This window comes from Nycticebus coucang, chromosome 13 (assembly GCF_027406575.1).
Source record: "Nycticebus coucang isolate mNycCou1 chromosome 13, mNycCou1.pri, whole genome shotgun sequence".
NCBI lineage: Eukaryota > Metazoa > Chordata > Mammalia > Primates > Lorisidae > Nycticebus > Nycticebus coucang.
In genome coordinates this window covers 62531078-62544672 of record NC_069792.1, presented here as the reverse complement: position 1 = coordinate 62544672, position 13595 = coordinate 62531078, and the positions used below count along the sequence as shown (strand labels likewise).

At 46.2% G+C, this 13595-nt stretch overlaps 1 protein-coding gene across 7 annotated transcripts in view; it reads right to left on the bottom strand.

The window, feature by feature from the left end:
* VPS13B (vacuolar protein sorting 13 homolog B) overlaps positions 1-13595 on the bottom strand; it is a 980186-nt gene that overhangs the window by 9402 nt on the left and 957189 nt on the right. For all 7 annotated transcript variants that reach the window (XM_053558614.1, XM_053558617.1, XM_053558615.1 and 4 more), the window contains 4 exons: positions 11779-11955; positions 8780-8950; positions 2540-2716; positions 43-145 (listed from right to left, as the gene is read on the bottom strand). In XM_053558614.1, coding sequence (XP_053414589.1) covers positions 43-145; positions 2540-2716; positions 8780-8950; positions 11779-11955 — 628 coding nt within the window. The remainder of the gene's footprint in view (positions 1-42; positions 146-2539; positions 2717-8779; positions 8951-11778; positions 11956-13595) is intronic.

Below are 13595 nucleotides of genomic sequence, written 5' to 3'. Positions count from 1 at the left end.
ATAATGTCGATGCAAGCTGAGCAAGTGTCTCAATAATCTTACCAGACATATTTGACATGGCTATTTGCAGCCTGGTCGGCATGTAGATCACTTGGCTGATAGCGCTGTTTGGGAAGCTGAGAAAGTCCAGCTCCATGTAAAATACCTGTGGTAAGAGAAGTAAGGGTGTTTTACTAGTTGTTTTCTGGAAAACAGTTCCCTGCTACGGTGATGTCTTCTGCTTAGAGCTATCCATAAAATGTTACAGATCCAAAATGATGTCACATCTTTGGAAGCCAGCATATAGATAATCATTAAACATTATAATGTTCTTAACCCTGGTGATCTTGCATTAGTAACTAAAATATGAGTGTGCTACAGTCTAAGCACACAGTAACAATTAGAGGAAGCAGAATGCTCCTGAGAGAAACTGGTCAGGAACAACAGCTTACACATCATTTACAATTCACGTGTTAAAAAAGTCTAGATTGTTAATTGACTTCCTTAATATGAACAATACTTCTGTACCTGTGCTACAGCAAGCCAAAGAATAAAAAAAACACAACACACATAGATACATACAAAGGCACACCCTTTCCTAGATACAGCATTTAAATGTGAAGTGACTTAATCCAGCTGTTAAACACAAATCCATATACATTTATGGGCGCTCTTAGGGCCTCTGGTTTATTACCTGGTCTCCCTGGTGCCAGCACCGAATGAGGGCACCCATCAGCGGCCACACAGGCCTCTAAAGAGACTCCAGAACCAAAGATGGTACACTGTGTGTGCTTTCTGAGGGCTTGTAAATGTTTATAAACGAGGCGTAGTCATTAGACTAAGAGTTAGTGGTTTGTAAAACCTTCAGTTTGGTAATAAAAGTTTTACAAGAGTGATGGAAACCAAAAAGGCCATGTGAAGCTCTGCTGTGAGATAGTCTTACATAAGGGAGGGTTCCTCAGCCCTGGGAAACACACACAGTGAGGGGCAATGGCATTTTCAAAACAAAGGAACATATGAAGTATGAGTGCCTTTCCTGAAGTCTCTATCAAAAGGAACATCATTTTTATTAATGCATAGCCCTTATAAGGGTGAGTTTAACTTTGACCACTTGTAAGCTGCAACGATTCTTTTTTTTTTTTTGGTCAGGGCCAGGTTTGAACCCTCTACCTCTAGGATATGGGGCCAGAGCCCTACTCCTTGAGCCACAGGCACCTCCCAGCTGCAGCAATTCTTACTGCTGTGAGTGAAAATGTCATTCACAGAGGGAGAAATAATGAGGGGCAGGGTGGGAAAAGGAAGAGGAACACGAGCGTCTGAAGGGTCTCCTGAAAGATGCTTCCCTCCGGCTGCCTCCAGGGTGGGCATTCGTCTCCTGCCTTCTTCCTTCAGACACTGTTTTCGTGCCCAGATCTGGCTGCCTCCTATAAGACCTACTGAGGTGCAGGAGACCTGCAGACTTTATGGCCAGACGCAGACTGCTTACCGTGCCTACAGATAGGCGAGCGCTCCTGTAGAAGGTCTGCTTCATGACTAAAATGATGACACTAATTTTAGATTAAAAGGTAATGATCCTAGTCATGTTTATGGAAAGTTACTTTAAATGTGCTCTGCCAAAAACGCAGAAAGTAAGTATGGGAGGGTGGTGCTTGTCAAGGGCAGGGAAGGGGCTCTACCCTGCTACCATCCAAGTGCAAGTAGTTCCACAAGCCCAAGTTCATGGCAGCTGTCTGCTTGGGGGAATGGGTTTCAGTCGCAGACTCTGTGCCTTGGCTGCCATTGGCGGGGAGACTAGGCCTGGCCCCAAGGAACAGGGTGGTGTCTGCAGGTGAGAAGGCCACTCCCAAACCCAAAGAAATCACTAACTGATTTTCTGGTTCTACAATTTTGTTACTTTTTATTAGTAGTACAATTCTATTCTGTGCAAGTAAGCATAGAGAGAAAGATAGCTACTATTTTTTTAAAATTTTTCTACTTCTTTTGTTACCCAAAGCTCAGCACTTGCCCCCAGAAACCGTATCAGAAAAGGAGAGACAAGCAGTTTAAGGAGGGGGAAGGAGAATTTTATTAATTTGCCCACAAATGAGGAGACTAGCAAACTCCTGTATCAAAAATACCAGCACTCTCCTCTTCTGGCAATCTTTTGAAGGTTTTGATTAATCTCATAATCCCATTTTGCGCTAAGGCAATCTCGTGTCCTCTGTTGGAATTCATCCTGTCTTTAGCTAGAACAGTCTTATGGCCTCCACCCAGATTCATGTTGTGTCCTCACCCAGACAATTCTCTTGAGCCATGTTCTGCACAAAGAGCAAAAGACATTCCCCTGCCCCTCCAGGCCACTGGCCTGGGACAGGAGTGTAGGTTCTGGTTCTCAAAGAGAAAGGGTTGAGGGGGCTTCGAAGAGACAAAAATCATTTTTAACCCCCCTTCCCCTTTTCCCCAAGCCATTTTCTGTTACACTTTGCCATGTGAAAAGTTAGATTATTTTACAGAACTTTTGGTACAATAATGCAAATTCATCAGTCATGTCCGAGTTGGCCGAGCGTCTCCACCGACTCACCGTAGCCAGTCTGTGACACGAGCTCCGCAGCTCCTCCGATGGGCTTTGTGAACACTCCCATGATTCCTTTCCCCACACCCGAGATAACACCCTTTGCCTTGTGTCCTGCTGAAGCCTGAGCCTCAGATGTTTTCTGGAAGTTCTGCATTGGCTGATCAACTATACCGGCAATCGCACCTGAAATAACAAAAGGCTCACTAAGGACAGATGCTTAAAATCCTCAGAAAATGAAAACCTCAATCTGGAACACAGCTTTATTTGGATTGAAAATGAATCCTCACCCTCATTATAAAGTTCTTTACTCCACATTTATTTATCAATTATCTAAGAACACTGAGGGCTGTTTAAGTCAGACATTTATTGTCTTTATCAAAACACAATGTTCAGATTAGGTTTGGTCCACACAGTCTGGATCTGTGAAGTTTATTTCAAAATCTAAAAAGCACATCAGGCTAGTCCAAGTGTTGCCCATCCACCTTTTCCCAGAAGCCAGACAACACAGTTTAGAGAGAAGAGCTAACAATTACTCAGGAGGAGAGCAAGCCTGCTCAGACTAATATGTTTTCACTGACTCAGGAAGATGCAAAACCTGGAAGGAGCCAGCCCCTTCTGAGTTCCCACTATGAATAGCAATTATTTAATAATAATTTAGTATTATTAATATGCTAATTTAATAATTATTTAATAAGAGTAACTACTGATGTAATTATTATTATTTTCATTGTAGGTAATCTATACCGAGTGCTTCCTAGGTGTAGGGACTATACTAAGAGCTTTATGAGATAATTTAAGACTCATATTTCTAGGGGTTGGGCATTATTTTATTTATTTATTTTTCGTAAGCACAGGACCTCACTATCACCCCAGGCTGGTCTTGAATTCCTGGTCTAAAGCTGCGCTGGCCTTCAGTCATTGTTTTTATCCAAATTCGAACACGGAGGCCGAGAGAGGTATGGAGTTTTCCCCCAAGTCATACTGCTGTTCAGTGATTGCACCTGGGTTTGAGTCCAGGGAGTGTGGGTCTCAGCCCAGCTCTTTACAGCCAAGCTATTGCTTTCTGCTTATTCTGTTTATGAAACAGGCTCTTTCTCTGTGCCAATCTCAGAAAAACTTCCTTCTGTCTCATTTCTTCGAGGTTTGGCCACTTAACTCCTCATTTGAGAACAGCCACCAAAGCCTGCTTCTGAGCTTGGTTACCAGTAAAAGGATACCTCCTCCCCTCCTCTGAGGGGCCAGTCATGAGATCTAGGAATGGCCTCACCAGGCCTGATTTTTTTCCCCATGATAGAATACAGGGTTCCCTAACACAGAAAGAAGTAAAAATTTCTTAAATAATTCTTGACAGAATTCTGTTTTCAACTCAAACCAGCTAGGGATTGATGAAAATCCTTATAGAAATTCTAGTACATGTCAAATCCCATCTTTCCAAATGCCACTAATGCAAAGTCTCTGGGGTAAATGGAGATTTCCAGGTCTCAGTTAATGACCTGCTAATTTCAAGCCCTATTCCATTGAACAAAATGGAGTAAAATAAAAGGCCAGTTCCTTCAGGTCAATTGTAAAGGGAATGTTCTTCAGGGATTCCATTCCTCTAGGTTTTGACAGAGCCCTTTAAATTTATGCACTGACAGATTACGAATGACCTGAGGCGACAGGTCAGTTTCCCCTGCCTAGAGTAATATTGCCTAAACCTTAAGAAGAAATGACAGGGAGATGGAGGAAGCTGCTCCCTCCAGGTCATTCTGGCTATCAGGGGCAGGAGGTAGGGGGAGGTGACACTCTTTCAGCTCCCCAGATAGCCAGACCCAGCACTTGGGCTGGGAGCCTACTCCTATCCCCTTTTCCAGAATCTGAGGCATCACTCGCTCTCCACAAGTATGGTCAATGTGAGTGGCCACATGGGGAGAGGTGGGAACCCGGGGTGTCCTTTTCAAATCATTGCATAGCACACAATGCAAAGTAACAGCATCAAATCAAAGCACACAGCTTTTGTGATTTGATTATTTGATTTCTCTGAAAAGTCTCCATACTTGAGAGTAGAAAAAAGGGGAAATGAGTACAAATTCACTTATCAACTGTGTTTCTGGCAGAAATGTCTTTTCTCAAGTGCAGCTTTTCATTATACTATTTTTTTTTTTTTTATTTTCAGTGTAGTTAGGGTTCTCACAATGTTGCTCAGGCTGGTCTCAAACTCCTGTCCTCAAGCAATCCTCCTGCCTTGGCCTCCCCAAATGCTAGGATTATCGGCGTGAGCTGCCATTCCCAGCCCATTATGACTATTACAATTGCATGGGGGACAGGCGGTTACTTCATTCAGAAGCTCCCATTCTCTTTAATGTGCCAGCCCTAACCTCTGCACAGAACACAGAGGCCAGGCCAGCTGTGCTCACCCACGCAGGTGCTGACATCTGTCTGCTCACCAGCACACAGGTATGACGGGGAAACTGCCCTTGGTCTTCCCATTTCTCCTGCCACTGGCCATCGTGCAGGCTCCAGTTACTGTGGCTTTGATAGATGGACTATCTGGGCAGCCCCGGAAGTAGAAAGCCTGAGCCCCATGACAAGGTGTTACAGATTCTAAGAGTTAGAAAAGGAGCTGTCAGATCACCCTCTGCTCAGCACCAGAACCCTCGAGGGGAGGCCTGTCACACACACCAGTACCTCACTGGTTACCAGGAGTGGCTGTCTCCCCCTTTGTGCTAAGAGCTGGAGAACAGAGAGGCTGTGAGTGGCCAGTGGCTGTTTCATGCTCTCAACAACTGCCTGGGAGAGGCAGTTTCTCTGAGGGCTTTAGAAGGCTCTCTTCTGAAGTATAATCCAGCTAAATCCCACAATTGGTAAATTATTTGCTGTCACAGACTCAAACTCTGGTGTAAGGCTGTAAGTAGTAGAAATTGATCCTAAGACTCATTCGTTGGCTTCGGGCCCATGGGGTGGGCGGCCACATGCAGATGGCTGTGATCTGATGAGCGTGTGGGAAAGGAACAGGCTGGGAGGGGGCTCCCCTGGACGTGAGGCAGCAGGGCACGGAGAGCTGGTGCTGTGTGGAGGAGGACTTCCTCTGTGGAGCAAGGAAAACACTGGGGCCTTCCCTCGCTCCTCACCTCTTCCGTGACTTGCTTTCCAACCTCAGGAGAAAAACATTTGGTCACTGAGCCATGACAGTTCTAGTCTCTGTGGGTATTTTGATGCTGTACTTCCCACATGGTGAAATTTTTTTCAGGTACTTTTTTTTTTTGAGACAGAGTTTTACTATGTCACCCTTGGTAGAGTGCAATGGTGTCACAGCTCACAGCAATCTCGAACTCTTGGGCTCAAGCAATTCTCTTGCCTCAGCCTTCCAAGTAGCTGGGACTACAGGTACCCACCACAATGCCCGGCTATTTTTTGGTTGTAGTTGCCATTGTTGTTTGGCAGGCCCGGGCTGGGTTCGAACCCGCTCTGATGTATGTGGCTGGCACCCTAGCTGCTTGAGCCATAGGCACCAAGCAGAAGCACAAGCCTAGGCTGGGATGCTGCACTGCAGCCTTCTTCAAAGAGAAAGGAGACTCACAGAGAGTAGTGGATATTCCACTTTTTTTTTTTTTTTTTTTTGCAGTTTTGGCTGGGGCTGGGTTTGAACCTGCCACCTCTGGTATATGGGACCAGCACCCCACTCCCTGTGCTACAGGAGCCACCCTATTCCACTTTTTTTTTTTTTTTTTAACTATAATAGATTAACAAACAGAGAAGAAAGTGCTTTGACCTATTATTCCTAAGCTCCCAACTAACTGCTAACCAGGCTGTGATGGCAGAGTCTGGGACTGAGGGCAGACTCCTGGGTACCATTCATTTGGAGGGGAACTTTCCTGATCCACCTGGTTGAGGGCTATTTTTGCTGGGATTCCAAAGTTGTAGCCAAGAGTGCCCATGAAGATAGGGGAGAGGGTGTCCTCAGTAGAACCTGGCAATGCTTCATACACCAGGTAGCAGCCTAAAAGAAGTACGAGTCAGAGAAGCAATTTCCGATACCATTTCTGGGGATGGATTAAATAAATGGTGATGAATTTATACTTTCCAAAGTGAGGTAACTCGGTAGTTTCTATCCCCCCATCTTCTTCCCACCAACACATCCAGTAGTTCTTGGACCAGGCATTTTGTGATAACCCAGAGATTACATGGGACATAGACAGACTCTTGAACTCTTAGAGGAAAGGAAATTGGTGAGGGCCCAGCTTGACATGCTCTGGGAGCTCTGTGGAGTCCAGAGATGGATGTACCTCTGGAGCTATGTGCTAGGCTGAGCCCAGAGCTCCATGGGCCCGGAAGGCAGCCAGCATCGGCAGGTGCAGCTACTCTACGCAGAGGGATTTATGTTACCCCCAGGCTTCTGGAAATTACCAGAGGTGCAGAAAGACTCCATGAGCCCACTGCATTTTCCACAGATTAAATGACCACCTTGCATGATAAGGATATATAGGACACAATGATTGTAGCAAAGACTGGAGCTTTATAGCTTCCTACCCTGTCCGCCATGTTCCCAAAAGTGACACTATCAGGGCAGAGTCATGTCTCCTTCCAGAACCTATTCCTACCACTGGACACAATCTTATACAGGAGAAGATAACCCTCCAGCTGGAAGGGAATCAGAGACTCAGAGTAGAGATGGCCCTGTGGCAGCCAGCTTGGGTGTCTCTAGTCACCTGGCAGCTCCAAGAAAAGCTGGGATGGAGGGAATGAAGCTTTCTAGACCAGAGCAAAGGCACTTAAGCCTACATTTAGGCATGAACAGTCCCCAAAGTCCCAAAATAATGACCTTGAGGCCCCCAACACACCCTCATTGTCACTTTGGTTACTGCCACTTGATCCATGAGACTAATGTGAAAATTCTCCAGTCATTGCTCAAATGCCTCTTTTTGCTGAGATATTCTTAAAAAACAAGTAACTCTTACAGTTCCTTTGCCACCGTAATACAATAACTCTGTTCACTAAACACGAGCTCTGTGCCACTCCTCATTATTTCTAATAATGGTATTTCCAGCCTCAGTGAACAAGAGAGCAACCCCTCCAATCACACAGAAAGGACTTGGACGTGATAGCCTGGGCTCTGGTCTCCTGAGGGATGTCACACCACCTTCTCTAAAGGCATCACCATTGCTTTCGGATTGCTGAGCCACGCAGGAGGTCGCTCCTCTGCCCATAGATTTATCGGCCCCGGGTCACTAGCGCCCTGTTTCCATGGCCTATCTCATGGCAGTGCCCCACACCATGGCTGTTCTTACTTTAACTTCTAGCAATTTAACCTGGACTTGTAACGTTTTACTACTTCCTCTCAGAGCCTCAGCTGGCTGTGGTTGCAAGCTGAGGAGTTGTGTATGGAACTGAAGTTTGGAGAGAGGACAAATCCTTTCAAGCTCATCTTTTCTACCCTTTGCTCTGTGCTGCTTTTGGTCACTTTGATCTCTGTGAGGCGCACACTCCCTCAGATGCACGGAAGGCACACTGCCAAACAATACAGTTTTAAATTCCTTTGCAAACAAATAAACAAAAAATACCCTTGAAAATCCTGTGCTGCAAGCTTTCAGCTCTGAAGCTTCCTTTTTATAGATTTTTCTAAAGCAACTTATTTTCAAACATTTGTGATATTTTGAACTACCCATAGCAATCTTCACTTCTAACTATACCATCTGGCTGCTTGACAAATTATAATTTCTGTGAGTCAGGCAGATCTCAAAACAAATAAGATGGAATAAAAAGAAAAAGGAGGCTCCTCACCGAAGTTTACATGACATTTGCATGTTGCTTGGGTGCTTCTCAAACAAGGGCAAGTGCCTGCAGCATCCATGGGGATGAGGGTGCCAGTGCTTCAAAAAGGGCCGCCTCATACTTGAAAAAGTCAGCAGCTGTATGCCACTGTCCTTGTATGGACACCCCTATGCTTGGGGGGCCTCCGATGGAATTATTATTTCCTATGAAGAACTACAGTAAGGCCTAAGATACATCTCACATGAGAGGCAAAGGAAGGCATAGCATCCAGGCAGGTTCTGGGATGGCCCCCTGTCAGGGAAATGGGGTCTTGGTGCACAGGTTTCACAGGTGCCTGGGGCTGGGGGATAACAGTTAGTGCCTTATCCTCTCTGAGCAATTAACAGTCACTTCTAGGGAGAAAGTGAAGTGGCCACTCCTGGAGACCCCGCATTGCAGTCTGCCTGCAGGAGTGCAGACAGCCAGAGCTTCCCATAGCCCTTGGCAGACCCTTACCGAGCAGGCTGATGCCCAGCCGGGACAGGCCCTGTTGCAGCCCCTCGCCAAGGCTTTCGGGGAGCTGGCGCCGCCATTCCTCCTGTCGGTTATAGTGCTCTTCGTCCAGTGACAGCCGGTCCATGTTCCGGGCCAGGCTGGTGGCCAGGTTGGTGATGGACGTGAGTGTACCTGAGGACACAAGAACACAGAGTTGGCCTCCTTGTCACAGATGCGGTGGACTCCAGAGCAGTGGTCCCAGAGGCCTGGGGGCAGTGGGAGCCTTTGTAGCCCCTCCTGGGACCTAGTGGTGGGTGACAGTGGCTCCCACTTGGACAACCTGAGCAAGAGCCTTAAGAAAATGAGCTGAAGATTAACATTTGCCCTTGAGGCTAATCGTGCTCCTACAAGAGGTAAAGAAATAATCTAAGTTATCAGAAAGTAGCCTAGAGTTTTGCATGAAAATTCTCCTTCATTATCATGTAATTGTCAAGGCTTGGTGTAAACTGCTTAGTTTTTCTGCAAGTCTAGATATGAGAAATCAATAAAAAACTGGTTAGTTTAGACCTCACTGAGGTCTGCTCTGATTTTAAAGGATAAGGTTATGTTGGTGATTTTTTTTTTTTTTTTGAGACAAAGTCTCACTCTGTCATCCTGGGTAGAGTGCAGTCGCATCATAGCTCACAGCAACTTCAAACTCATGGGCTTAAGTGATCCTCTTGCCTTAGCCTCCCAAATAGCTGGGACAATAGGTGCCTGCCATGATGCCTGACTAGTTTTTTTTTTTTTTTCTTTTGAGACAGAGTCTCATTATGTTGCCCTCAGTAGAGTGCTGTAGTGTCATAGCTCACAACAACCTCAAACTCTTGGACTTAAGCAATTCTCTTGCCTCAGCCTTCCAAGTAGCTGGGACCGCCACAACGCCCGGCTATTTTTTTTGTTGCAGTTGTCATTGTTGTCTTAGTTGGCCCAGGCCAGGCTCAGACCCGCCAGCTTTGGTGTATGTGGCAGCCCTACCCAATGAGCTATGGGTGCTGCCCCTGGCTAGTTTTGTTTCTATTTTTAGTAGAGATAGGGTCTCGCTCTTGCTCAGTCTGGTCTCAAACTCCTGAGGTGAAGCAATCTACTGACCTTGGCCTTCCAGAGTGCTAAAATTACAGGCGTGAGACACTGTGTGGGGCCCTAAATTTAAGATTATAAAGAAATGTTTCTAGTTGGCACCTGTGGCTCAGTGGGTAGGGCGCCAGCCCCATATGCTGAGGGTGGCGGGTTCAAACCTGGCCCCGGCCGAACTGCAACAAAAAAATAGCCAGGCGTTGTGGTGGGTGCCTGTAGTCCCAGCTACTCGGGAGGCTGAGGCAAGAGAATCGCCTAAGCCCAGGAATTGGAGGTTGCTGTGAGCTGTGTGACGCCACAGCACTCTACTGAGGGAGATAAAGTGAGACTCTGTCTCTACAAAAAGAAAAAAAAAAAGAAATGTTTCTGCTTTAGTAATAAACATTGTTCCCTCTATATTACACAGTTATAATAAAGGGAAGCACTAAATTTTATCATTTGATAATCTGAGGAAATAGTTATTGTGTCATGGAAAATATGTATAGTTTTGATATTCAGGATGTCAACTGACAAAAAGGGAGCGGATCCTGTGAAAGCTATGATTCCGTCTGGTTTCCCTAAGAAAGGCAGTGTCAGCATCTTGTTCAAACAGTCATGGGCCCTTCTAGCAGGTCTCCATCCACCTCAGAGAGCAAAACTGAATAATATCAGTGGACAGATCTGGACACAGCCAACGAGCTCATCTCTTATCAAACAGCTAGTTCCAAGAAGAAATGGAAGTGTCATTTTCACAACTGCATATTTACCATAATCTGAAAAGAAAGAAATCCCCCCCATGTGTGTATACACACGGATATCAACAAACCAAAGAGACTTTGCTAACAGAGAGCAAGTGTAAAAATATTCAGTGAGGCAATATGCTCAAAGTACCACTGAAGTTCAGTTTAATAGGTGTTGGTTGTCTTATTTTAAAATAAGAACAACACAACCACAGAGATTCCAGTGTCAAGAGTGAGAAATCTGCCGCTGACTCATCTGGTGAGTTTCTGCAGCTCAGCCCCAGCCTCTGGGATGACTTGGGGCCTGGGGGAGTGGCCTTTCCACTGTCCATGGAACTTGTATTATTCTTGGGGTTCTCTGGGCAGCCCCTACCCCTAATCACCTACCCCATATATGGATCACAGATTCTAATAATTTCAACTCAAATCATTTTTTATGCCTTCTAGATAATTCCACAACCTGCCCACTCATAATGGCGTTGTAGCACTATCTATGGTACAACGCACTTCATGGGGAAGAAGCCCTTTGTCCTGTTTTCCCTGCCTGCTGCTAATAAGTAGGAGGGTTTTAGATGGCCCTTGTTCATTCACAAGTCACTACTAACCTGACCAAAATATCATCAAGCAAACACACGCAGAAAAAACTAAAATAATCTTCCTTTTTCTGGGAAGCACATGGGCCTCACTCAGCCCACAAGATGGCACTGTTTACATACCGAGCTAGAGGAAAGCTGGCTGCTTCCCTCCAGATCAGCTACCATGTCAGAATGTATTCATACCCTTAAGAAAGTTATGACAACTGTATCTACATTCAAAAAAATATGATGAGGCAACCCAGTGTAGGATTTCTGATGTTTAACAGAAATCCTGAACACCTTTACTATTTCTGTATTTATCACATGGAATAACAGTTGAGTCAGCCCTTGTTTTCCCAGTGGGAGGTTTAAAATTCTGAAGTTTCTGAAACATTTTCACACAGTACAGGCAAGAAGCAATCTGTTTAAAACATAAGATGTTATGTATGAGCTTTGTTACAAATCCAACCTTTCACTGCAAGCTAACAAGTCAAACAAAGCTACAGGCGCTCTGAGTGCATTTCAAACTTTAACACATTCTTTAAAAATAAAGAACAAGGCAGGAAAGGGATGAAATTAAGGCATGATTGCAAGGAACTGAAATAGCTACCTTTGGAAATGTGCTTTACAAATGATGTCGTCCCTCTGGAGACTCCGCTCACGAAGGCTCCAGGGCCCCGGGTCAGCCCCTCATAGGGAAGCCTGAAGAAGTCCGCGATGCCATTCCCGATGCTTCTCACCAGACTCGCTGGGCTGCCCAGGATCTCCAGGGAGCCAACCACCCAGCCTGCAGCAGACCAATGGGAAGCCATTACCGAAAAGTATTGCACTTTCAACATTTGTGACAAAGTGACCCACTTTCTCTGCAATCCATTTTTCACACTAGAAATGATAATGTAATATGCTTCTTTGGAGCAAATTAAGGGAAATAACTCATTCACTATGAATTCGTAAGTGGCAGACTTTCATACTTTATAAATCAAAGTGATCCTTTGGTGGCTCCACAAATGGCTTTAATATGACTTCCTTGCTGGAGCCTCCCATATTCCTGCTAAAGGGGGTCCATGTGCAGAGGATGCATCCCTACCCCAGCCTGAGGACAGGCTTCCCTGGGCTGCAGGTGTCTGGAGGAGCTCCCTGGGCAATGGAAGCACTGGGGTGAGGAGGAGATGCCTGGTCCCAGGGAGGAGGCCAGATGCTAAATGGGGTGTTACAAAGGGGATGCAAACTTCTGACAAGGATGGAGGAGTTATTTTGAAGCTTTCTCAATCCTACCGAGTTGAGAGCTTGCCTTTAAACAGAGCTAGAGCCTGACAAATGTCTCCCTTTCAACCCCAGCTTTGGCTGTGTAAACATCGGTGACAGGAACATACTGATTAGGTTAGAGCGGGGAGTGTTCCCTGCGAAAGTCCCAGGAGGGTAGCTTGGATCCGGTTTCCTGTTCAAGCTTGGGCATGCCGGGAGCTGGCCTGCTCTGAGGCCTGAGTGCCTCATGGGAATGTGGCTGTGGTGCGGGTCCTGCAGAGGTGGCCTGTACCCTGCCCCCCAGGGTGGGGATTTGGAGCTGTAGGTCTAGAGGGCTGCAGGGGCAGGCAAGGGGCAGGCAAGGGCCAGGGCCAAGGACAGGAGGAATCTGAAAAAAAATTTCTTCCGGGAATCCACTGACCTCCCTAGCCCAGCACTCAGAGTCCATTATGGCAAGGCCGTAGGGACAGGACTGTGTGAGAGCCCTTCCTTCCTCTCTCCCTCACCAGCAGGCTCTTGGAGGTAAGTCCTGAGACAGAGATCCACAGTCAAGTCACTGATCCAAGGGGATCGGGAAGGTGCGGGTGGAGAAGCCCAGCCAAGGTCCTGACGGGTTCTCCCACCTAGCCTGTATCCAGAGGGACATTGTCAAGTTCTGAGTTCTCGTCTCTTTTCTGGAACATTAGGATGATAACACTAGGGTTTAGGTCAAAGGAGAGAAGAATTTCCAGAAGACAAAAATTACAAACAGGAAGGCCTATGGGTGCCAGGCATTCAACTCGTTTACTCTGTGCAGCAACTGTGTAAGAAAATTGTTACTGTCACACTGCAAATGAATTCAGGCTAGCTGATGACTAAGGGGCTGCCTGGCCCAGAGAATGGACTGAGGTGGTGGAGGTAGAGGTAGATCTAACACGGGGTTGCTGTCCCCACCGTCTCACAGTCAGACCAAAAGAAGGAAACTGAGGCTCAGAAATCAACCCAATTGCTTCCCATCTCCTGGCTGATTAGACTTGTGGGCTGAGTTGCCAACCCAGGTTTACCTGATTCCAAAGCCCACCCCCCTGAAGGGCACCATGGCAGGTTATGGATTATTTTTCTTTGGAGGGGTCTCTCTGGAGGTAAAGGAATGGCAGATCCCCATTAGCCAAATTTCAACCTGCAGGCAGAAGATTGGTCTAG